Source organism: Urocitellus parryii, chromosome 4 (genome assembly GCF_045843805.1).
Source record: "Urocitellus parryii isolate mUroPar1 chromosome 4, mUroPar1.hap1, whole genome shotgun sequence".
NCBI classification, from domain to species: domain Eukaryota; kingdom Metazoa; phylum Chordata; class Mammalia; order Rodentia; family Sciuridae; genus Urocitellus; species Urocitellus parryii.
Genome location: NC_135534.1, coordinates 203,333,966 through 203,359,394, shown reverse-complemented (window position 1 = coordinate 203,359,394; position 25,429 = coordinate 203,333,966). Strand labels below are relative to the sequence as shown.

Sequence of the window (25,429 nt, the reverse complement as noted above, 5' to 3'; positions counted from 1 at the left end):
GCAGCTGGAAACATCAGAGAGGAGCCTACGCTCCTCCCAGAGCAGCTCCCTCCCTCCCCGAGGAAAGACCTACAGGGAGGATTTGCCAGGGAAAAACAAATGGTTGCAGACATTTTTTCCTATATTGTACTTTCCAGGAATTATGTAACCATCACTTTTTAGATAAACAAATCCATCCCCATGAAGGTTGGGTTTTCAAGAGGAATCCAGTATTGAAAGAAACCACAACGTAGGATTGGGCAGGGTCTGTCCATGACATTCAGATGAGCAAGTGGAGACCCCAGCTGCCCTCAGGACAGTGGCCCCACTGAGCCTCAGAATGAGACCTTGCTTCATGTTTACTTTTCAAATTGTGGAGCTCCCAAGGTAAACCCTCACGCGCTGTCCTGAGAATAGAAAGCCGCTGGAGTCCAGGTGCCTCCTGTTCCTCCCTCTGACCTATATATACCAGGGTCATTCTGCTGCACTGTGAGGAATGATCATCACAAGACCGAGGACAGGAGCAGGGCAGTTCACTGCACTCTCAATGCCAGAGCAAGAAGGCCATGCAGGAGAAAGGAGGCCTCCAGGAGCCAATAGGAAGCGCCCACCAGGAACAAGGCAGCTGAAATGAGGTGATGGAGGGCAAGGATGCTGCCTCTGTCCAGACGCTCTAAGTGGCAAGGGGCCCAAAGGCCAGCTCAGGCTAGCCAATGACACTGAAAGCCTAAGAGAGCCTGATTGGTGATCCAACAACAAGAAAGAATGGTGGCAATTCATCCATTTCCTATAGTGCCAGTGTCATTATAGTCACATATGACAGAGGACATGTAGGTGACAATTGCAAGGGAGGGGTAGGAAAATACTGACCTGAACAATGGAGGTGAGAAGTGGGGAGAGGGCAATGTCGAGTGCCCAGGCTCATAGCCAGCACTGCTAGGCCCCTTCCTGGCTTTGAACTTTCCAGTAATGTGACCCTAGGCACCTCTCAGTGCCTGGGCTATTGTAAGCATTCAGGGAGGTGATGCACACAGAGAGGTAGGCAATAAACAGCAGATCTCCTGATCACCCCTGTTACAGAGGCCATCCTAACCATGCTGGACTTCATCCACTAGTTGTGCCACACATGGTTCTAGGCTGCCCTCACCCTTGTTCCATCAATCCCATCCCTCAACTGAGAGCCTCAGGCAAAGTGGAAATGGACTTGGAACTATGCACATTAACATGCCCTCCACTGTGAACCCAAGAGGGGATTTGCCAGCCATCAAGTAGAAAGACAGCTACAGTTTACTGCAAACCGGGAGAAGGGTACAACAAGAGAGTGAGAAAACGTGAAAAGAGGAAGGAAACACAAAATGAAATTCATTTCAATTACATGACATAAGACTAAACAAATGTGAAAGACTTACATGGCCCTACCAATAAACAAGGTCTCCCCTCCAACTAAATGTTATTTGATCACACCTAGAACAGGGCAGTTTAAAATTAAAATCTAAAATATAGACAAAGATTTATAACATAAATGCAATAAAAATAAGATATAAATTAAGTGTGACCCAACTAATATCAAAGAAGCAAAAGCAAGTAAAAAAATGGAACCAAGATTGTTTTGTATGGGACACTTTGCAATGAACTTACAACTATTATAAATGTTTATATAATAAACATATATGGCAGAAACTACTAGAAACACAAGGGGACTCTAACTTATATTTCTGTTCTTGATAAACCAACTTTTCAAAAATTTATAATTTGAATATTATAAGGCAACTTAAGAGAATTTTGAAAGATTATACCTTCTTTCCCAGAACCCATGAATACTGATCATGTATTAACCCACAAGAAAAATCTCAAATATTTTTTAAAAACCTAGAAATCACATAGGTCATATTCTAAAAAGATGAAAGACCAATTTTTTTAAAAACCCAGTCATTCAAAGAAATGTTATCATAATACCCCAAAAGTTAAAACAACTCGCATGTCCATCAAATGAATGAGTAAACAAAATGTAGTGTATCTATACAATGTAATATTATTTGGCAATAAGAAGGAATGAAGTACTGATCATACTTCATATTCCAACATGGATGAATTTTTAAAACATGATGATAAGAGAAGAAATTCATTAATTTCAGATAATTTCTATGATATAGTTTATATAAAATTTTTATAACAGGAAAATCTATGAAGACAGAAAGTAGATTAGTGGTAACTTAGGGCTAAGTTTGGGGGGGTGGCTAGAGAGAGGGAAAATCAGTGTCTACAATGATAAAAAATTTCTTTTGGGGTTCATAAAAATGCTTTAAAACTGGTGGTGGTAATGGTTGTACAACTCTGTGGATATACTAAAAACTGCTAAATTGCACTCTTTAAATGGATTATATATTAATTATATTTTAATAAGTCTGTTAGGGAAAAATACAAGCCCTTGAAAATTTTAAAAAATCACCAAGTAATACTAGAACATAAATTTAAACTACAATTATAGAACATTTGTATCAAAACATGTACTATGTAGCAAAAGCAGCACTTGGAGGATAATTTATAACCTTAACTGTTTCCATTACTCAAGAATCATGTGTGATTCTACCTTTTTTATGTATCACTCAAAAAATTGCTGCCAATTAGACAATATTAAAATGCTTTATCATTAATTGAAAGGTACATCCTAATTTCAAAGGTGCTAAAATGTGGAGAGAAAAAACACTTCATAGAAAAAAAATATGGTAAACTAAAAAGCAGAAAGGCAGTGTGACTGATAAACACATCCAAAATCTAATTCTTTGGAAAGAACAATGGATAAACCTCTGGCAAGACAAATTTTTAAAAAGAAAGAGAAAACAAAAATCTAAACTATTAGGAACACACACACACACACACACACACACACATAAAATCATATATGCCAAGAAGTTCAAATTTATAAAAAATATACTATATAGTGCATTATGGTAAAATAATTAAATGGGTAAAAACCCTATGCTAATAATTTTGAAAGCTGGAATCAAATAGACAATCTCTTATTAAAAAACAAAATTTCCAAGTTGGATTTAAAAGAATTAGAAAATGTAAATAAAAAATGCTTATGGAAGAGATATATCATGCCAAAGATTAAAGAAAAATTGTACTAGATCCCTACAAATATTAGGAGTCACTTCTATGAAATCTTAGTTTTTCCTTATTATTAAAAACTATTTTACATCATAAAACCAAAAAAATTCAAAAATTAGCACAAAACTGAAGCCCAAACTAGCAGAAGCATTTTTTTTTTTGCCTATCAAACTGGCAAAGATTAAAAAAAAAAAAAAGAAGAAGGAGAGGCTAAGGTTGTGGCTCAGTGGTAGAGTGCTTACCTAGCATGTGTAAGGCACTAGGTTCAATCCTTAGCACCACATAAAAATAAGTAAATAAAGTAAAGACATTGTGTCCATTTATAACTAAAAGAAAACATACAGTATTTGTACATGTGGGAGAAAAGCAATTTCACCCTCTTCTAATAAAAGTGTAGCTTTGGCACCCGCCTATAATCCCAGTAGCTAGGGAGGATGAGGCAGGAGGATCAGGAGTTCAAAGCCAGCCTCAGCAACAATAGGTACTGAGCAACTCAGTGAGACTCTGGCTGTAAATAAAATACAAAGTAGGACTGGGGATGTGGTTCAGTGGTTGCGTGCCCCTGAGTTTAATCCCCAGTTCCAAAAAAAAAAAAGTTTAAACTGATACAAGCTGTCTGGAGAGCATTTTGAAACGGCATGCCTTTTTAAAAATACCTTTATTCTATTTATTCATTTGTATGTGGTGCTGTGGATCAAACCCAGGGCCTCACAAGCGCTAAGCAAGCACTATACCACTGAACTTTAGCCCCAGCCCCCAAAGGCATAAATTTTTGCATAAGTTTTGACCTAGTAATCACACTTCTGGGAATTTATTACAAAGTAATAATCATAACTGCATATAGCAAGTTTTTGCAATAAGGTATTCATGGAAAATGTAGAAATAACTTACATGGTTAATACCAGCAGTAGATTCAAGTTTGACAAATCCATCTGATGAGGCTAAGCCAAAGTATTGAAATGTAGATAATAACCCTACTGATTTTGTAAATGCCCAAAGGAATGATTAGAAAAGGAGCAAAGTCTCTCTAGGTGAGTTAAAGAATATTAACTTTCTTCTCTTCCTAATTCCTTATAGTAAACACGTATTATTTTCTAACCAGAAAAATAAATAATTGTTGCTATAAATTTGTTTGTACAACTCTTAAGAAATAGAGAATTAAGAACAGAGGACCGGAACAGAGGGTTTGCTCTCAAGTCTGGGAGCAACGTGGATGAATCAGTAGGAGTTCTACTACCATCACTGTGGATGTGTGGGCTGCAGCCTAGGAGCCTGGGGTTCAAAGATCACACATATAAAAAGCAGAAAGTCCTTCTTTTCTCCCCTCATCAAGGTTCCCATCCCTGGAAGTATCAACAGCCTGTTCCAACCCAAGGAGCCAACCAATTGCCTCTTTATCCATGCTCCCTGCTATTTCCTGGAAATTTTTCAACTAGAAACTATAAAAATATCTTATTTGGCACTGAGCATGTTTCTTAAAAAAAAATAATAATAAGCCAATTCAGACTCCTACCTAGATAGGGAATACTGGGCACCATCTTTAGGCTTCGGATATATTCCCGTGTCCGCTTGTAATTATCTTCTTTAGACATCAGATAGTCCAATTTCTCAAAGGTAGTCTTGTCTTTTCGATTCAAAAGCTGGAAATGAGAAGAAATTATAGAGGATGAGAGAGAGAAAAGAAGCCAGAAGAAACTGAAGGGAGAGGACAGCTGTCACAAAGAACAAAAAGGACACATCCTAAAGAGTATGGCTGTCAGGTGCCAAACCTGGGCGCAGCTAAAGATTAAAAGGACATTTCACACAGAGGTAGAAACTCTCACAGCCACAGTCTTCCTGTCTTCCCAGAATCTCACACTTGAAAGATACCTTCTAAATCCACCTAGTCCACTGCTCTACATGATAGACCCTGCAGCAGAAAGGGGCTCAGAGAGTGAAGCAAACTGCTCAAGTTTACCAGAAGAGTTGTTTCACAGCTATGTACTCTCCCTCCACATCTCAAACAGCACAAAGCCCCATGAACTGAACTTGCACATGACTCCATGCACAAGCCACAAGAACACAGCCAGGGCAGTGCTCCAATTCAGGCTGTCTCCTCCACAGTCCCCAGCATCTGCCTCTGTCATATTTACACTGGGCATGGTGATTTGATCAAAAGAAGACAAACTTCTTTTCTTTAAGAGTCATCTAAGGGGTGACCTCATTATGCAACACAAGATGAGCAGTTACCCACAGCCAAAGATTAGGGAAGCAATCTCCTTGGTGACTAAGACCTCTGCTCTGTAAAGCTAGTGCTTTTTGGAAAGGAGTAAAGACATAAACTCCTGGTATTCAAGATTTGGTGCTAAGGTCTCCCGTTGTGGTTCCTGAGTGGCCCAAGTCAAGGGCCAGTGCCAGGAAATGGCAACAAGCCTCTTCAAATACAAAGGCTTTGAGGAAAGCAGCCTATGCTGAGAGTCTAGTGCTGGGGCAGGGCTACTTGGGGAGGGCTGGCTTTGGCAAAGCATAGCTGATCCTGGGAGATCCCTCAAGTCTATCTGCCAGGACCCAGAGCTTCTGGAATTGGAGGTCAATTGATAAACACAGGAGTGTAAATGAAGCAGACCCCAGGTTTGATGCATCCTTGGCCAAACTTGGTACAACAACCTGAACCAATACACCCACCATGACCATCAGATTGAAGTAGGCCGGTGTTCAAAAGCCTCATAATGCAGCAGAGAGAAGTAGAACTGTGACTGCCCAGCACCAGGGGAAGCAGTGCAGCTCCTAGGCTAGGACTGGTGCATCAGGGAGCCCAAGGCTGTTCTGAGCAAGCCCTGCCCAATTCCTCCATCCTCAGCAGCTGGAGCCACAGAGAGTGTAGCCATGGGATAGCCCACTGCACATGATGCAGAAAGCCTATGGACTTCCCAGAGGAAAGGCAGAATAAGCTGCCTTTCAAGTACTAAAGAAATTAGAGATTGAGAAGCAAGCTTTTTTCCTCCCACTGAGAAATTCAGGACACATCAGGGTGGGGACACGGCACAGATGCTCGGAAAAACGGCTGCCTAACTGGCTTGTTAATTTGAGGCTGTTATTCATTATAGTAAAAAATGGACAGGAAATAACACCACCCCATTTGCTGTTTCTAAAGCATATAATATACAACTCATCTGAGCTTTACACAGCTCAGAGACAAAGAGGGAGCCAAGACAATCGCTTCTGGTTCAGGTTCATAATCACAAGGATTAAGTGGCTTGTCCAAGAATTGTTAGGAAACTTGACTCAACAGAGAAGTGAGACATTTAAAAAACAACAACAACAACAACATGGAAGTGAGTAAATAGAGACTAAAGATTCAGCAAATAATAAATGAATTTGGGCAAGGGAAGTGTCAAGGAGAACTGTGAAAGGAGGCAGCATTTAACATGAACAATCTGGATTAAAAAGTTTGCCAAATGAACAACATATACCCAAAGCAGAACCACAAACCTAGTGTGCACTGCTCCCGGTGAAGTTCAGGAGGCCTCTCGCCTCCCTTGTTTTACTTATTTATTTATTTTATTAATGGAATCTAGAACCCCACTGACTTATTTGGCATCATCCATATTCATCCAACAGTCAGACAAACCCTGATTCTGTGCTCACACAAATGCAGCTGAGACACACAGGCTTCCAGCATCCACACCGCTGGTTCTCTGGTCCCAGCTGGATGACTGTCGTGTTCAGCTACCTACCAGCCTCCCCAGTACCCATACCCATAGCACCTCAGAGGAAGCAGGCCTGTCTTTTGTGTGTCCTCCTCCCACCATCCTACAGATGCACTCAGAAGGCCTAGATCTGGTTAGCCTCACTTATCTGCTCCAGTCAGTGCCTACCAATGAGATTCAGGGCAGCAATGATTTCTCAAGGAGCACTATATAGGTTGCTAGAATACCCACCAAAAAACTCAGACTTGAATATTTGCCATGAAGTGTATGAAAGCTGCCCAAGAATTTCCTCTAGTGAGATGAAGGCGTAAACCAGGAAAAGGAAGACATGGGATACAGGAGACACAGGACTCAGTCCAAGAGTGGTGAAGAGGTTCTGGGATGCTGGATGAGCAGCAGGCCTTAGGAGCAACTGGTCCCCATTGCAGCAGCCCTGGAGAAGACACCCTCAGGTTTTCTCTTGAAAACCTGATATGAGAGCACATGTGGGGGGAGGGGAAGATAAATAACAAATAAAATAAAAATAAGTAAAATATTTTTAAGATTGCGTGTTTGTGTATATGTCTAGTAAGTAGATGGAAGATGTGGTAAGATGATTTTTTTTTAAAAGGAAATTAGAATATCCAGGGAAATGAAAATATTTAAGAAAGGACATGTTATTCATAATTTATTACTTGAGTACACAGTGAAACATACTCACTCATTCCTAATCATTAAGACACTGAATATTCCTTTAACAAAATGAGTTAACTAGAATTTTAACCACAATGATGGAGATTGTTTTTAAAGAATGAAGGAAGATAGTTTGGAGAACTAAACCAGCATCTATAAATCCTATGAAGAAGTCATCAGATACTGTCCAGAGCGCATGGCTCAAGAATTTGTAGCAAATGCACATGGGAGGGATGTACATTTTTGTGGCACAAACTACCAGAAGAAACCACTAAATAACTGGAAGTGGCTGCCTCCGGGGAGCCGAGCGGGTATGCAGAGAGCAGGGAGCGCTGGTTGTTTCACTGAGCCTTTCAGTACTGATGTTTAAAATTAATGCGTGTATATTATGTTGATAAAAACTCGCTTAAGATTTAGGTTTTTCTTAAATATAGGATTTGTTGATTCAGAAGAAAACAGCATTTACTTACACGTGTTTTAAACTTTTATTGCAAGTAGAACCACAAACTACAAACCTCATATGAATTGAGAGTCCTTTACATTTTAGAGTTTATGGGAAGCCTCAGGAAAGAACCATCAGAACTACATACAAGAAAATAAATTACTTGCTTGCCTAGAGTCAAACGGATACTAAAACCATTCATGTTCAGGAAGAGAGGCAGGGAAATAAAATGAAGAAAAAGTTCACTGGATGTAATAGGCAACTTTCCTCCTAGTAAATTTAGGAGTCTTGGGCACCCTGAGATCTTTGTCCACGTTTATTGAAATTTTAATTAATCGTGTGGTTACATTTATGATTTCCTCAGCAAGTGACAAGTCCCACGAGGCCAGTGAGTGTGCTGGTTACACTTGCTCCACTATCCTCTGCATTTGGTGTGGCTCCTGATAAGGAGGAAGCACTGCTAAAATATTTTTTGAATGAAAAATCAATGAGGAAGATAATAATGATAACTTAGAAGTCTAGCTCTTGGAAATTTCTTAGGTAAAAGAGGTAATAAGAGCCAAGATTATGGACTATTTGGAAACTACAATGAAAACACCATGTGGAGCTATGTGATAAGGCCAAAATTGTATCAAGAGGGAAATTTCTGAGTTTTAAACTCTTTTATAATTAAGCAAGTAAGATGAACTAAACGTTCAGCTCAAGAGCCTAGGAAAAGAGGAGGAAGATAGGAGAATCAGATTGAGAAAATCAGAAAACTGATCCCCTAGTATACATTTGTCAAAGCTAAACATTGAACCTAGAGAAATGATACCTAAAACCTAAGAGCTTATTTCATCAAATATTAATGAAACAGGTAACACATCTACAAAAAAGGCAGAAAGCAAAAACATACATGAGGAGTGAAATGGGGCTCTAACTACATATATGAAGTAAAAATTACAGGGTAAAAATGAAGCCCCTGCATATGGATTGTAAATCATTTTCATGGTTCCTAGTAGGCATTCCAAGGGATAAATGGGACTCATAAACCACAAGGTCAAAAGCCAGAAGATCACAAATCTTGGTGAAATACTTGCTTTTAGAAACACGCTCGTTGTGTGTGGTGCTTGTCATCTGACTATTCAGGAAACACACCCCACAGCCCTTTCTGGTAAAGTAGCTCAAATCTGGAAGTTGTCCATAGAAGGGGAAGATGTTCCTCCAAATTTGCTTTACGAGAACACAGTATCTTGTTCCTTTGCCTTGAGAGAATAACATTTCTTGACACACAGAAATATTTTTCAGCAAAGAGCCTATTGGCCCAAATATGTTAAAATGGGCTCAGAATTCTTTTTCAATTCCAGCGTCTACTGTGGGGATGGAAAGAATTTTTAGTGCTGTCGATAATCTATAGACCGATGGACGCAGCAGACTGAGTATGGAATCTACAGGGGATGAAACTGGAACATTTTTTAAAGACTTTTTTTTTTTTTTTTTTTTTAGAGAGAGAGAGAGAATTTTAATATTTATTTTTTAGTTATCGGCAGACACAACATCTTTGTTTGTATGTGGTGCTGAGGATCGAACCCGGGCCGCACGCATGCCAGGCGAGCGCGCTACCGCTTGAGCCACATCCCCAGCCCCCCCCCTTTTTTTTAAACCTCTTCAAATACATGAATTTTAGGGAAGAAAAAATAAAGGTACAAACTGGGCATGATGGCACATGCCAGTAATCTCAGCAGCTCAGGAGGCTGAGCAGGAGGATCATGAGTTCAAAGCCGGCCTCAGCAAAAGTGAGGCACTAAGCAACTCTGTGAAACCCTGTCTCTAAATAAAATACAAAACAGGGCTCGGGTGAGTTCGATCCCTGGTATTCCCCACAAAAAAGCAAAAATAAAAAGCTACAAAGTCCCATATCTGATTAAACTATCAGATGCAACAGTAGACTATTGTACATAAGAGAAAATTATAACTTTAGAATTTGGTGTTATCCTGGCTGCTTATATTTGTCTTTGCCTAGGCAGTTTTAAACCTTGTATAGACATATATTAACTTGCATAAAATACAATAATGTAAATGGTTCCATTTTAAAGATTACTGTAGCAGTTCTTGTTTTTAATTTTTTTTTTTAGTTGTAGATGAACATACAGTATCTTTATTTATTTTTGGGGGGTGTTGAGGATCGAACCCAGTGCCTCACACATGCGAGGCAAGTGATGTACTACTGAGCTACAGCCCCAACCCATTATTGTAGCATTTCTTACTTGAATATAACAGTATGATAGTCTGGGTTCTCTTTTGATATATTTGCAAATATCTTACTAATTCTCTAACTAATAACATAAATAAAATCTTTGACAGATATTCATTTTGTATTGTATGAATCATGATTTTACCTTTTAAAAACTTATCCTTGAACAGTTTCATGTACACGGATATACACATGTACCAATTACATGCACATATACCCACATACATAATGTATAATCTCATGGGACAATTTTCATTATATATTCCCAATAATTTTTGTTAATTGTTAAAAATTCCACATAGCAATCCCAGGAGATATTCCAATAAGACCTGAGAGTACAGCTGGGAGGGTGAGACTGATCCCCTAGTATATATTTGTCAAGTTCCCATTAGGGGTCTAGAGCTGGTGGGTGGAGAGTTGGGCACCAAATCTGCATTACATTTGTTGGATCTGGCTGGATGATGAAAAGGGCAAGCTAAGGCAAGGAAGGGCCACAACACTAGCAGAGGGCTCTAGAGATTGGGAACTAACTCTGTCATGGGAAAAGGGGGCTCTAGGTAGAGGGAGTGCTGAAAATGAGTCTTGAAGGATTTTGATAAGCATGAATTGGACTGAAGAAGGGCTAGAGGCTGGAGAAGGCGGGAGAAGAACCCTGGGGGTAAGAGCCCTCCATGCAGGAAGGGAAACAGCAGTTTGACTAAAATGTATCGGAGTGTTGCTGTGTTGCTATGTTGCTGTGTATGAGAATGGAAAGGTAGGGGAGGGATGGAAAACTTGCCTTTTGGCAAAATCTGGCATTGACCCAGCCTTGTAGTGCCCAGTCACGTGACCACTATGTTGACTGCTTATTCTACTTTTCCAGATACTTCAGCTCAACTTGCAAACAGCATGCCAATCACAAGCTGAGAAGCATGAACAGTGAATACTAATCAAAGGGGAAGAATGAGTTGATTGTGGCCATGTTTTAACAGGAAATTCCTCTGGCCAACTCTTGCGTATCTTGCGCACATGACTGGGGGCTCTGAATTGCTGTTGCTGGTGGGAGCAGATGCTCAGTTGGCCACAACTGAAAGGTTTTATGGTTTGTTTTTTAGGATCAGGAAGTAGGTGTGAAGTAGGTATGAAACCTTTTTGGCACTTTCTGCCTTTCCCAAAATGCCTCTCTTATGCTTGGAGCTCAGTAAGACACTCCGTACTCATGAACTTTCACCAAGTGCCACATGCACAGATCACCCATCAGGACATGACCAACGGTCTCCTGTTCAAATTCAATATCTTCCCTTTGCTCACTAAAATATGGGGTTACAGTACAAATGATATGGTTAAAAACTGGCTAATAAAATCATCATCAAAATGCTGGAGGTGGGAAAATGAAATCTGAAATGGAAGACTGAAGAGAGAAATTGGTGTCAGGTGGTCGTACTGGAGCACCCTGCTTTGGGGGATCAGGAGGCATGGGGCACCTCTGATTAGCAAGATGGGAGTAGCAGGGCAGGTGAGGAGAACACTAACACCTCTCTTTAACCATGGTGTGAAAGCTCCAGCGCTCTTTAAGGGTGATCACTCAAATAGAGTTGTGAGGGTGAATTAGAGAGTAAGACCAGAAACAAACGGCCCAGAGCTGAAGATGATAGTTCAGGTCACAGAAAAAAGGGCCTGTCTCACAGTCCATTTGAGAAAAGTCAAGAAGAGCTGAAAATTATAGGAGCAATAATAACATCAGCTAATACTCATCTCGCCCTTACTATGTACCAGGCATGGTTCTAAATGGTTTTTTATATATCATAAGAGGCAGGCCCAGGGCTGGACCCAGGCATCTGATGTACGAGCTCACATGCTCAAATTCCAGGCCCTTCTTTGCTTCCTCGTGGCTACACCAGTGCAGATCCTGTGTGTTCAGACCCCACAGCCTCATGAGGTACAAGCTGGGGTGACAATTTCTCCTAAGTCACTCTTCCCTCTGATTCTCCTTAGCGCTCCCCTGGGCTGTACCTCGTTTCTAATGGGTGGCATCTGAAGGTTCTCTGATTGCTGTGGGCAGCTTCATTTCAACCCTACTGTATGTGTGGGGCCTGAAACCAGGACTCTCCCAGTTGAGTAGGCATTAAATCCCAGGCCCTAGCTGCAAAGGCCTGTCCACAGTGGTTCCTCTTAGCTCTGCTCACTGTTCCAACTCTGAAAGCATTCTTTATTTTTAGCACATGGTGACTTTTCTTTCTTAGCTTTTACTGTAGCTTTGCTTGTTGGTTTTTAATGGCTTTTACTGTAGCTTTGCTTGTTGGTTTTTAAACTTGGTTATATTTGTTTCAGTGTTTATAGTGTCCATGTGCTGGGACACAAGATAGGGAATGAAGGGCTTGTTCCTTATCAGCTCTGTCTACTGTATTGCCTGAAAGTTCAAAATATAGTCTGAAAAGAGTGTGTTCTGGCACTCCATCACGTTCCTGGAAGCCAGAGTTCGATTTCAGACATGCCAAGTGTGAGGTGTCAAAGAAACATGCAAGCAGAGGGTGTGGGGGAGCAGGAGCTGGAGTGTGGATCTTGGGCTCAGGAGAGAGGCTGGAGCTAGGACCACAGAGCCAGCCACCATGAGGGCAGACAGGTGGCATCTGAAGTTCCCTGTTGGGAACTGCCCTGGATGCAGACACCTTTAAGTCCTGATGTACAGGGTTCTGACCAATTATTGCCTTCAGTCTGGCACAGCAGTGCCAGGTCACAGTAACTTGGCTGCTACCCCAGCTTGGATAATGAGGCGTGGCTCCAGGTGTAGGCATCACCCACAGGGGTTGAGTTACATTCACCTGTTCTCTTGTAATCCTACCCCTTCGCCCTTTTTGGGATAGAATGTTTCATGGAACCTCCCCTTGTATGAACCCTATATAAGAATAAAGAATTCCAGCGGCGCTCTCTCTTTCCACAGATCCTGAAGGTTAGAGAGCAGTCACGGATTATTGAAAAGGTACTTCTCTGTGTTTGTGAGCTTTCTTTGTTGTTTTTTTAAGTTATTGGAATAGTCAGATTTTGTGAACCCAGCATAGACTGCCATCTATCCCCACACTGGTGAGCTCACCATGGGAAGGGAAATGGAGTGGGGAAGGGAGACTGAGGTCAGGGCCTTGCTGAACTTTCACATCCATGAGCACAGGAGGAGCAGCTATCAGAACAGCAGAAGACAATTAAGCTGAGGCAGAGGCACTTCCCAGGAAGAAGGAAAAGACCACTGTCCAGCCCTGTGGCAATGTCAAGGCAGATGAGAGTCAATCGTCAGCAGAGTGATGATGCGGAACCTCTGAGAAGCAGTCCCCATGGGGGTCCTGAGGAATACCTGCAGGCTGCTAACAATGGCTTCCTCTGCCTGCTGTCTCCTCATCTCCACACCTGGCTCTGCCCGCACCCTGGGTCAATGCTCAGAGATGCCCATAACTCAGTCTTCCCACTTCAGCTGTGTCAGAGAGCAGCTGCCAGGTGCTGCCACCCACACAGGGAGCAGAGGCACCTCCTGAATGAAAGATGCTGAGATCCAAAAAAGTGTGAATGCCTGCCCAGGATAATTTCATGCATTCTATTGGTGGAAGGAACTACCCTCTGACCTGTAGTGCTCCAGGATGCTGAGAGTCAGCCTTGCTCCCAAGATGTTCCCCTCCTAGGCCACCACCCAAGACCAGGCCTCTTGACCATCAGTGCTGATTTCTTCCATGTCAAGGACTTTTTTTTTCAATTTTCACTTTGCTGCTGCAAATGAGTCGAACTCTCTGGGGCAACTCAGTAGGAAACAGTGAATCACTCTGCACACAAGCACAAGCAGCCACAGCAGGTATTTACATGTGTGCACAGTGTGTGTGGCCCATGGAACACTTGGCTAAGACTACCCACATGCCAGGAATTCTCTGCCCACTGGTCACTCAGAAATAAGTGGTCACTGGCCAGCTGCTCATCCAGGTATAGGAACTGCCCCTCCTTCCTTTCGTCTCCTCATCTCAATGTCTCCACCATGGCACCTCCCGGAACCTTCTTAGAACGCATCCTGCACCAGTCTATTTCTCTCTGCACCTACTACTGCTCCTGTCCCGGTCAAGGTTACCTGGTTCCTGGACTAAGCCCTCACCTCCAGACAAGGCCTCTGGTTTTCACTCCTAGTCCCCTACCTCCCAATCTATCTTCCACGAAGTAGCAACAGTGATTAAAAACAAAAACCTAGAGCCACTGTAAAACTAGCTCATGTCTGTCTGCTTAAAGCCCTTGGTGCCCTTGAAACAGAATCTGACTCCTCCAGGGCTACCAGCCCCACACGCCAGCCTCCTCCTGGCACAGTGAGACTCAGGAACACTGGCCTGCAGGTTCCTCCGTCACTCCAAGCTCATTCCCATGGTGGGCCTCTGCACCGGCTGCCCCTCTGCCTGGAGGGCTCACTCCCTCATCCTGTTATGGTTGCTTCCTTTTTGCCCTTCGGGCCTTGAGGTATGGGATCTCACCTCAGAGAGGCCTCCCCTGAATGCCCATGCTAAAGCTGACATCCAGTCCTTCTCCATCATGCCATCCTGTTTAGTCTCATACCAACACTTACCTTTTTTTCTCCTCCAGTGCTGGGGATGGAACCCAGGGCCCCATGCATGTTAGGCAAGGGCCCAACCACTGAGCTATACCCCCTCCCCATTTAGTCTCTGCATTGCTTTTATTCCTGTCTCATCATTCCTTGTTCACTACCTTCACATATTCAACCAACACCTATTGATCACTTCTTGTGCCAGCTGGACTAGACATGTGTTTATTCTCCCTGAATTATATAAAAGCCCATGAGGGTAAGGCCTTGGCCATAGGCTCAGGGCCTGGCATGGAGGCAGCATTTGATAAATATTTAATTTGCAGAATGAATAACAGCCACAAGGTGATGTGTACTCAGGAAATCAGAATTGGCTGATGCAACTTCTTGCTTAGACTTCATGGCTTTGAGGCAGCCAATATTCCAAAGCAGCCCCAGTGCTTGGATATACCATTCCCTGCCTGCATTTTTCCAGGCTAGCTATGACTCCCTTCCTGTTTGTATATCTGTCATGCATTTATTAGGTCCTACTGCTTACAGATCTATGCTCAGTGTCAGTCTCTGTCCTGTCTAGCTCGCCCAGCTGTTGGCACTCAGAGGCCAGCCATGCACAGGCCAATAGGCTGCCTTGTCTTAGATGATGACCAACTGACTCGTCACTAGAGGCCATTCAAGAAGCAGCAAAGTGCCAGGCTACCTCTCACACCTGTAACCACCTTCCATCCAGGTCCCCCAGATGCTTAGGAATTCAATGCAACTCCCAGGGACAGCTCAGAAAGCTCAAGGTGCCAGGCTCTTTTCTCCAGTGCCACTTCCCAAGCAGTGTGTGGGACTGCTTATCCCTACCAGTGCCCAACCTGACTGCCTTACACTTCCCACCATCACAAGCCACCCCCACAGGGGACATGCAGGCTCTGGGGTCTAGCAGGGCTATATCCCATAGCGTTGGCATTCATTAGCTCTGGGATCTTAGACAGATCACTCCATCTCTGGGAACTCGTTTTCCTCCTTGGTAAAATGAGGACTATAAAAGCACTGGCTTTTGGGTTGTTATAGCTCGTCCCTCCAGAGCTTCCTGCTCCTCCCTGATCTGCAGGCCCCTGAGGTCTTACCAGTCCCAGCTCAAGGGACAAGGTAAGAAAGGAAACAGCTCTTTGGAGGGGGTGGGGGCACATATAGTTAAAACAACACATGTAGGCAGGCAGAGATACAGAGAAAAATCAGACATCATCACAGAAGACTGCAGTCAAGGGAGGAGGCAGGCTTTAGACAGAACCATGGAGCAGACAGACACATGCTCCACCTGGGTGCTGCCACATGCCAGTACACCAGAGTACAGACCAGGGAGCTGTCCACTTCACTGGGCTAGGGACAATTTGAGAGGGGTAAGATGAGTTTGGTCTCTTGTTGGTCAAATTTTGGTCAAATGTTCTGTATCAAATGCATTTTGGTCAAATGTTCTGTGTCAAATGCTATCCTTGGATTAACAGGACAGGTGGATGGAAGAGGGGAGTCAACCTAAAAAAAGGCTACAGTGAATGACATAAAAACCCTCAGGCTGTAATCTATACAGTCTGCCTTGCCTCTCCCCTCTCCCTGACCCCAGGCTTTCCAGTTACCACTCTATTTCCTAGAATGCTGCATCCTCCCACCTTCTGCCCTGGTTAAGCGGCCTCTGTAACTAGGGAAGCAGCCCAGCTCCCTGTCCTTGGGAAACAATGGGAAGATTTCTCAGAAAAAGTCAGGATGTGTTGTCCTGACTTCCCTGTTCCTTGGTGAAGGTGACCTCAGATCCCAGGCATCTCCCTGGTTCTGCCAGCTAAATCCAGAGGTGACAGAATCAACAGTCAATCCCAGGGGAGTAAGGAGTAAACAGCAACAGAAGCCATAGCTTGGATAAACCAAGGAGTAACTTGATAAACCAAAAAAGCACTTGATAAGGAAGCCTTCAAGGTCTGCCTGCAGCTCTCCAGCTACATGTCCCCCCTGACCCCACTAGCCCTCCTCTGACTTCCCTTTCTGCTGCAATGCAGTAGCCAGATACCAGCAAGCAGCAGCCACAGCAAAGACAGAAGCCTGATGGCCTGGGGAGTGCTGACAGTCCACTCATCTCCAAAGTTCCTAATACAGGATTTCTGACAGAGGAGAAAATTTTTTAAATTAAAAATTTAAAGGGCTGGGATTGTGGCTCGGCAGTAGAGCACTCACCTAGCATATGTGAAGCCCTGGGTTCGATCCTCAGCATCATATAAAAATAAATAAATAAAATAAAGATATTGTGTCCAACTACTAAAAAATAAATATTTTTAAAAAAATTTAAAAAGTTCCTACTCTTAGGGGCTGAGGCTATGGCACTTGCCGGCATGTGTGGGGCATGGGTTTGATTCTCAGTACCACATATAAGTAAATAAAATAAAAGTTTATATTTATAAAGTTACTGCTTTTATTTAGAGTGACAGGTGATAGGTTGGAATTGTGCTTGCTCAGATCAGTGGATTTTGGTGGTTGTGTGCAAGGACTCTGGAACCAGACTGCAAAGTTTTGATCCCAGCTCTGCCACTTGGTTGTGGGGCTCTGAAGAAATTGCTCCACCTCACTGTGCTTCTATTTCCTCCTTGTGAATGAGAATAAAGCTGTACCTGTCTCCACGGGTGGCTGTTGAGAATAAAGGAGTTAAAATAAGTTAGAGCATGTAGGGCAGTGGCTGCCACGTGTTTTTATTCTGCCAAATCTGTGAGGAAGAGTGGCTGGCCCATGAGGCCTGGAGGGGAGCCAGGTGAAGGGCCCTGCTTCAGGGGTATTGCATTCTAGGACTCTGAAGGAACAATGGGAGGTCTATTTTCATTGCCTCAAAGACCCATCAACAGCTGTGAAGACGCAGCCGCCCTGAGCAGTACTCGTCAGGCTAAACAGAGTAGCCCTAGGCGTCCTTCTGACCTGATGCTGCCCCACAGTCCTGGCAGTAGACACCCTTTGGAGAATATGATCCACAGCTTCATTGATGGGTCCTGACTGTCCCTGAGTAGGTCACACATCTTTGTGCAGCGACTTTAGCCAGCCCTGGTCACTGGTGCTGATTCACTCACTCTGCCCTCGCTGACTAGTTTGTAGGGGTCCCATTTACAGTATTGCTGACAGTTGGGACTCTACCCATGAGAAGATTCCAAACTCAGCCCTCTGGGTCCCTGCATAGCCCTTAGGAGTCCAAGAAACAATAACAGTAAGTGTAGAAGATGACATACTTTGAAGAAGAATCTTGAAGCAACTTTAAAAAAAAAAAAAAAAAGCCTCACTGCTCAGATGTACTTGGAGTCACAGGGTTGGCAGCTGCTGCAGAGAACAGTGGCTTCCAAACTTGCTTTTGACCTCCAAAGCCATTGCTCAGTTGCAATTCATCCAGGAGTCCAATACATAAAAAACACAAACAGGGCTCTAGTGGAAACAGCACCCGAGCTGCCTGCTTGGCACCCTTTCTCCTCCCCCTGAGCCCCTGATGGCACTCATGGCAATTCTGAGGACCCCTAGGGCTCCACAAAGCATTGACAGAAAACCACTAACCTAAACCAAGTTTCCCAAGTAGAGATGGGAAAAAGAGCCCACAGGAGCCAGGCTTCGAATGGTGCCTGAACACAGATCTCGTTTTTAGACTCGAGGCTAATGCTTTTTGCCCTACTCTGCTAGGACTAGATCTATGGAAAGCTGAAATTTAAAGAAACAAGGCTTATTTCTGGTCACCTCCAACATAATCCTTAAGTATTTTAAAGGCCCCTAAACCAGCCAAGTAGGAAACAGAGCCTAGCCCCATAGATTGGCAGAAGGAAGGTCGGAAATGAGTTGTAGAAGCACATCTGACAATTCCATACAGTTTCCATCAGTTCTGTGGGACATAAACAGGTCTTGAAAGGCTTGGGCTTTGTGGCTGCGAGAGACCTGGACCAGGCGGGCCAGGAGGTGAATGCTAATGAGCTATGGAAATAGCAATTACTTCCCCCATGTCAGGCGCTGTGCCAAGCAAAGGAGAATAAAGAGGACTGAGATATTTTTAAAGTATTTTTACGGCAGAAAAACTTTCCTACAGACTCAATTATATAACTATCAGACTCCACCTCTGAGCTGAAATTATCCATGGCCTCAGAGATGAAAAAAAACGGCAAGCAAAAAGTCATTTTTTCCTACATGAGGGTCACAGGTTTCTCCCGAGAAACTCTGAGCTATATGGCCAGTGACCCAGGGCAGCTGCAAACCATCAGTCCAAAGAGCTTCCCAAGGACAGTGTGGAGTCTGCCAGAGACAAATACCGGCCAAGTGGAGGGCAAGAGTCACATGCTGACCCAGCCATCATAGAACAGCGCCCAGGAAGAGCCACTTTAGGGGTTGCCAGCCCCAACCACATCAGCATGGTCACCACTACTCCCTTGGACCAAAATGGGGCTGGGGTCACTGAGCCACGAGGATGCCCAGAGGATGTTCCATGCATTCACAATACTCTGTCCTTGGCAAAGTGCAGATGGACAGAGAAAGCCAGGGGCTTAAGCAACACAGATCTTCACCAACAAAACGACAGCTGAAATCAAAGGGATAGACTTAGGGAGATTAACTTACAGCCCAGGTTTTTGTCAGCCTGAAGATGGGAGCGCTTTGTAATGCTGACACCACAGACATGAGAGAATGAAGGTTGTTGAGTTCTAGAAGTTTCTGGGGGGGGAAAAAGATATGGAATACATTATTTTGCTGCTATAAACAACAGAACAAGAACATGCCAAGCGTTACCAAATGTTGTCATATTCATGAAATTCAATTACACTTAAAAATATCTCATGTAGAAAATATAGTTCTAGGAAGTTCATAGGAACCATATGCTTTTGCTCTCAAATTGTCAAAAGGTGAGTCTGCATCTAAAAGGCTTGCAAAATTTCATAAGCTGACTCGTCTGGTTGCTGGACAGAAATGTGGCTCAGGATAAGATTCGATAATCCCTTTATGGTCTATTTTTAGATGAATCTGTCCCAACAGGCTTCTGTAAGCTAAAATCCTAGCCGTGCCAACAGTATCAGCGGTTCTTCTGCCATTACCTTAACGCCCGGATGAGAAATGGCTGAGGGAAGATGTTAGCCATCTGCGTAATCCCTCTCAGCTGGGAAGGCAGGCTATTCACCATGCTCCCTTGAACCAGACCCCAAATTAGTGAGAACATTTGGAGTCAATTCAGACTCAGACAAGTTCCTTACCAGGAAGGGCAACAGAAGGAGACAGAATAGAGAGTAAATGCAGAAAAATGTAATGGCTCTGTTCTTGGTTTTATGCTGAGGGATACGGGCTCACAGGACAAGGTTCCACTTTTCATTCTTGGGAGACAGTGAAGCTCGGGCTAGCGAGTAGGTTCTATGGGACCTGCAGGCCTGATTCCAATCCCAGCTCCCACTCTGCATTTCCTTCGACAAGTTACCCAATCCTCTGCACCTTGATATCCTCACAGGTAACATGGGAAGGTGATAAAGGCACCTGTGTTGCATGAAACGGTGCAGCCTGGGCTGGGTGGTGTGAGATGGTCTCAGTCTTTTTCTGGAAGACTCATCTTCCCTTTGCTCATTCCTCATCTTGGGTAATTCCTGGCTCAGATACCACTTCCTCTAATATGGTTTTCCAGACCACATTCCCAAATTTATGGTGGTGGGAACTCCATCTGTGTTCCCACACTCTTTGTATTCTTCACGTTCTAGATTGTACTTGCTTTTTATTTGCCTCTCTCTCACCCTGAACAGTGTGTCCCCTGAGATATCATGTCCCTGTACTTAGTTCAGCACCCAGCACATAACAGGTAAAATGAATAAATAAACGAAAAGCCCTTGTGTCTGGGCCTCATAGCTCTATTCTTACTTGGAAAGTTTTCTCTGACCACACAGATTAATACTTCAGTTCACACATCTTGTAACAATTTCTAGTTGTTTCCTGTGTGAGAACAGATTCCCCGAGTGAACTGAACTGCATTCTAGTATCTGAATTGCCGTGCCTATCACTGAATTTCCTCTCAGTGCCAAAGGCATCTGGGAGTTTATCTAACCTACCTCTTCTAATTTATAGATGAGAAAACCAAGGCCCAAAGAAGGGAAGGGGCTTGCCCAAGGACATACCCAGCATGTGGGGCCAGCATGACAATCTACAGTAAGGAAAAGGGTGGAGGTTAATGACATATCATTTGGGACTCCTTAGATGGGGGCCATAAACTCATTTCCAAACTGTAAGCCCCAGGAGGGATTAGAACTACAGCCAGATATCTTTTCTTCTGCCCATCATAGCAGTGACTGACAGCAATAAGTATTATTAAACCCAGTGACAGTCCCAAGTACTTCAGGAGAATGAATGGGATATTTGGTGACTATTGCTCCCAACATCTTTATAGACCGATGCACTTAACCTTCCCCTGAAGGGCGGCAGAGCAGCTCCCCTGAAGGCAGAGATGTGGCTTTTATTCCTACTCTGCTGCTGACTCTCTGTGGGGCCTGGGCATGGACATTGCTCTCCAAGTCTTCTTCCTCTGCAAATTGGGTGGTACTAACGTGAGCCCTGAATGCAATCAGCTGAATGCAGCTGTTTTGCGGCCTGCTCAGGAGGGCCTGGGTGGGAAGAGGACACATGCATGCACAGAGCAAGGGGTGAGCCCACTGCAGCAGGCACAGGACAGGGAGCTGGGCGTGCGGAGACACTCCTGGCCTGAGAGCAGCCTGGGAAAGCACCAGGATGGCCCAGCTGGGGCTGGAACAGATGGAGGAAGAAGAGGGGAAGTCGGGGCCAGATGAGCAGGCAGGGTGGACTATACCAAGCGGGGCACTGGAGGTGGAAATGAAGGGCACAGGGTCATCTGGCCCAGGCCTGAGCTCAGGATGGGGTGGAGCAGACTCTGCTGACTAGTGACATAACTGTGCAGGATGTGAGTAGATCACAGGCACTGATGCTACCTAAAATCATTCAGACCCAGCAATTCCAAATCCGATGGAAGAATGAACAGAGTCCAGGGGGCACCACAGGACCTTGGGAAAAGAGTGCAAGCCCAGTAAGGAGAATGGCTGGCTGCCAACATCATGAGATGGAGAAGCATGCTGCTGATGCACATGCAGGTACCAGGGCATAGGCAGCAGGGTGGATCTCAGAGGTGGCCCTACCTGGGGAACTCAGGCCACAGTCCCCACCCACCATTTCAACCCTGTCCTGCAGGCCCACAGAAAAGCACTTCCCAAATACAGTTGGACAGACAGACACATGGTCAGCCTGTGTGCACATTTTTCAGACAAAAACAAGGAGGGGGGAGGGAGAAAATAATAATAAAACAGCTTACCTTGGCTATTTTCACAAAATGGCTGAGGATTTCTGCCCTTATTTTTAAAGTCTGTGCTGTTAGAATTTCTCGAACAACCCAAAAACTGACCTGTAGAATCAAATACACACACACACACACACACACACACACACACACACACACAACCAGAGAAGTTGTTAAATGCCAGACACCCATCACCCTTGCCCACTACTGCTGTGAGATATCCATGGGGGGAAGCTGGGAGAGCATGGCCCAGGGTCATATGAGGTGAAGGGCTCCTTGTGGCACCCGATCCTGGATGGGACCCATGTTCTCAGCACCCACTCTCCGCACATACAGCAGTGCTGGGAGAAGCAGGCATGTCTGTGTACACCCAGGGGAGTACTGGCCTCCATGACATACCAGTGTCTCTGCAGGTCTGCAGGGAACTGAGAAATGAATTGGCCTGGACACCTGCTTAGAAGGATCTAGATGCAGGATGACCATGGATGATGGGAGGACAGCTGGACAGACAGACACGTGGTCAGCCTGTGTGCACTGACATTACATCCACTAAGTAGGCCCAAGACAAGGAGGATTCACTGAAAATGTGTGCAACTGCCACAAACTTAATTTTCTAAGAAAGGTTGTCCAAGAATAAATGATAGAAAAAGTCTTTCCAAATTCTGAGCAGTGCAGGTTGCAGCTATGGCTTCCTGGAGACAACCTGTGCCTAAAGGGCATGTCAGAAGCTGTGGTTCAGAACCTCATTCATGCTTGACCTCTCACATCCAGCCACAGCCCCAAATCCCTGGGTCTGGTGGGAACAAGAAAGTCATCTATCAGTGTAGGGCTGACTCACAGCACCTCAAGGATACAGAGGAAAGGGTCAGCCAAGGAATGCTGGGAACTGGCTGGCCTTCTGGCTTGTGTTTCAGGGTGTTTCACTATCGCACAACGTGTGATACAAACACGAACACCCAGAGTGCTAAGAAAGGTGGGCCAAAGGATGGGGAGCGAGTGGCATGAGAAGGAAGGCAAGGAGTCTGAAACCCTCCATTTTTAAAAAATATTTTTTAGTTGTCGATGGACCTTTATTTATTTATATGCGGTGCTGAGAACCAAACCCATTGCCTCACACATGTAGGCAAGCATTCCACCACTGGGCTACAAACCCAGCCCTGAAACCCTCCATTTTATAAGGAAAAAAAAAAAAAAATGAAGGATGACCCAGAGTTAACAAAGCAAGCCCACTACTGCGATACAGTACAGTCTTATAACAGAAATACTGTTACTTTTCCAAAAGAAAACAAGGAAAGAAAAACCCAGAATCACCAATTTGCCTTTTATTTTAAGCAGGAGTATTATAGAAATGTTTTCTTGGTGTAACGATCTGTGGTTGCCTCCAGGACACGCCTGGGTTTCCATAGAATCATTTTTTCCATGGATTTGTCAAAATTAAGTTCAGATTCAAATGTTTACTAGCCAGTTATGGAAGAAAGTGTTTCTGGATAGCAAGCACTCAGCCCATAACCTTGTATGTAACTATGTATGCTCTTCTATGCCACATAATCTCAAGTACGATACTTTATATGTATAATTTAATAGATTCCTACATGCCAAAACCCCACACATTTTTCTAGCCTAATTATGGGAGGTGGCAGAGCTGACTTTGGATCTGCAGCACATAGTTTGCAGGGGAAGATCCAGGTCAACAGTTTGATTCAACAGAGCTGCCTGAAGCCCCAGTGGGTGCAGGCTCCAGAATCCACGAGTCTAGAAGAGAATGTAGGTTTCTGATGTGGAACATTTCCAGATTGGCTTTTTTCATTTAAGATTCATCTCTATTTTTTATTTTAATTTTTAAAATATTTTTTGGTTGTAGATGGACACAATACCTTGATTTATTTTTATGTGGTGCTGAGGATCGAACCTAGTGCCTCACAAGTGCAAGGCATGTGCTCTACCACTGAGACCCAACTCCAGCCCCTCATCTCTATTTTTTTAGTTATCTATTTATTTATTTGGTGCCAGAATTGAACCCATAGGCACTTAACCACTGAGCAACATCCCCAGCCCTTTTTATCTTTTATTTTGAGACAGGGTCTTACTAAGTTGCATAGGATTTTGCTAAGTTGCTGAGGTAGGCTTTGAACTCACAATCCTCCTGCCTCAGCCTCCTGAGTGGCTGGGATTCCATCTGTATTTTTAATGACTTGATAACTTATTCCAGTTTATCTTACCCATTCATCTACTGAAGGACATCTCCATTGCTTCCAGTTTTTAAAAACTTGAATGAAATTGCTGTAAATGTTTCTGTGCTTATATGCATCCATGTGCATATGTGTATGTATGTGTGTGTGTAAGCTTTCAAATCATCTGGGTAAATACCCAGGAGTGCAATTGTTGGACACATCTACTTCACTGCATTCCCACCGCCCACACACAGGAGTTCGTGCTGCTCCAGATCCTGGCCAACAGTTGGCACTGTCAGCTTTTCTGTGTTTGAGGCATTCTAATAGGTGTGTAGGATTTTGCTTTTCTCTAATGATAAATAATACTGAGCATCTTTTCATAAGTTTATTTAGCATCTGGATATCTCCTTTGGTGAGGTATCTGTTGAGTTCATTTGGGCCATTTTTTTTTTACTGTTGAGCTTTCAGAATATGATTTGTACACAAGTCCTTTATCAGATATATATTTGAAAAATATTTTCTCTCAGTGCCTGGTTTGTCTCTTAATTCTCTTAACCATGTCTTTGGAAGAATGAAAAATCTTATTAACTTAATAAAGTTCCAATCAATTTTTTATTTCATGGATTGTGCTTTTGGTTTCATCATCAAACCCAAGGTCATACAGATTTTTTTCTTCTGTTTTCCCCTGTAAGTTTTAGAGTTTTGAGTTTCACATTTAGTCCTAAGGTTGATTTTGAGTTTTTATGAAAGGGCTTAGGTCTGTGTCTAGATGCATTTACACACATGCACATGTCTGCTGTTCCAGCACTATTTATTGAAAAATTATCCTTTCTCTAGTGGATGCCTTTATACCTTTATGAAAAATGAGCTGACTCTATTTGTGAGGGGCTCCTTCTAGAGTCGATATTCCGTTCCACTGACCTAGATGCCTGTTCTTTTGCCAATACTGAGTCCCCTAACTTTGTTCTTTTTTAGCACTGTGTTGTGTATTCTAGGTCTTTAGCCTTTCCATACCATCTTTAGAATAAGTTTGTTACTATTTTTAAAATAGTTTTGTAGGATTCTTATTGGAATTACATTGAATCTACAGATCAAGTAGGAAAGAAATGACATCTTAACAATAATGTCTTTTGACCCATGATGATAGAATATTTTTCCATTTATTTAAATCTAATTTGACTTCTTTCATCAGTGTTTTAGTTTTCCACATATAAACCTGTACATATTTTGTTACATAAATACCTAAGTTTTGTTTTGTTTTTGGTGCTATAACA

At 43.4% G+C, this 25,429-nt stretch overlaps 1 protein-coding gene across 1 annotated transcript in view; it reads right to left on the bottom strand.

Moving 5' to 3' along the window:
* Nucleotides 1-25,429, bottom strand: part of Ralgps1 (Ral GEF with PH domain and SH3 binding motif 1) — a 253,995-nt gene that overhangs the window by 133,892 nt on the left and 94,674 nt on the right. The window contains exons 6-7 of the mRNA XM_026386271.2: nt 19,269-19,361; nt 4,604-4,730 (exon numbers count right to left, since the gene is read on the bottom strand). Of these exons, the coding sequence (XP_026242056.1) occupies nt 4,604-4,730; nt 19,269-19,361 (220 nt within the window). The remainder of the gene's footprint in view (nt 1-4,603; nt 4,731-19,268; nt 19,362-25,429) is intronic.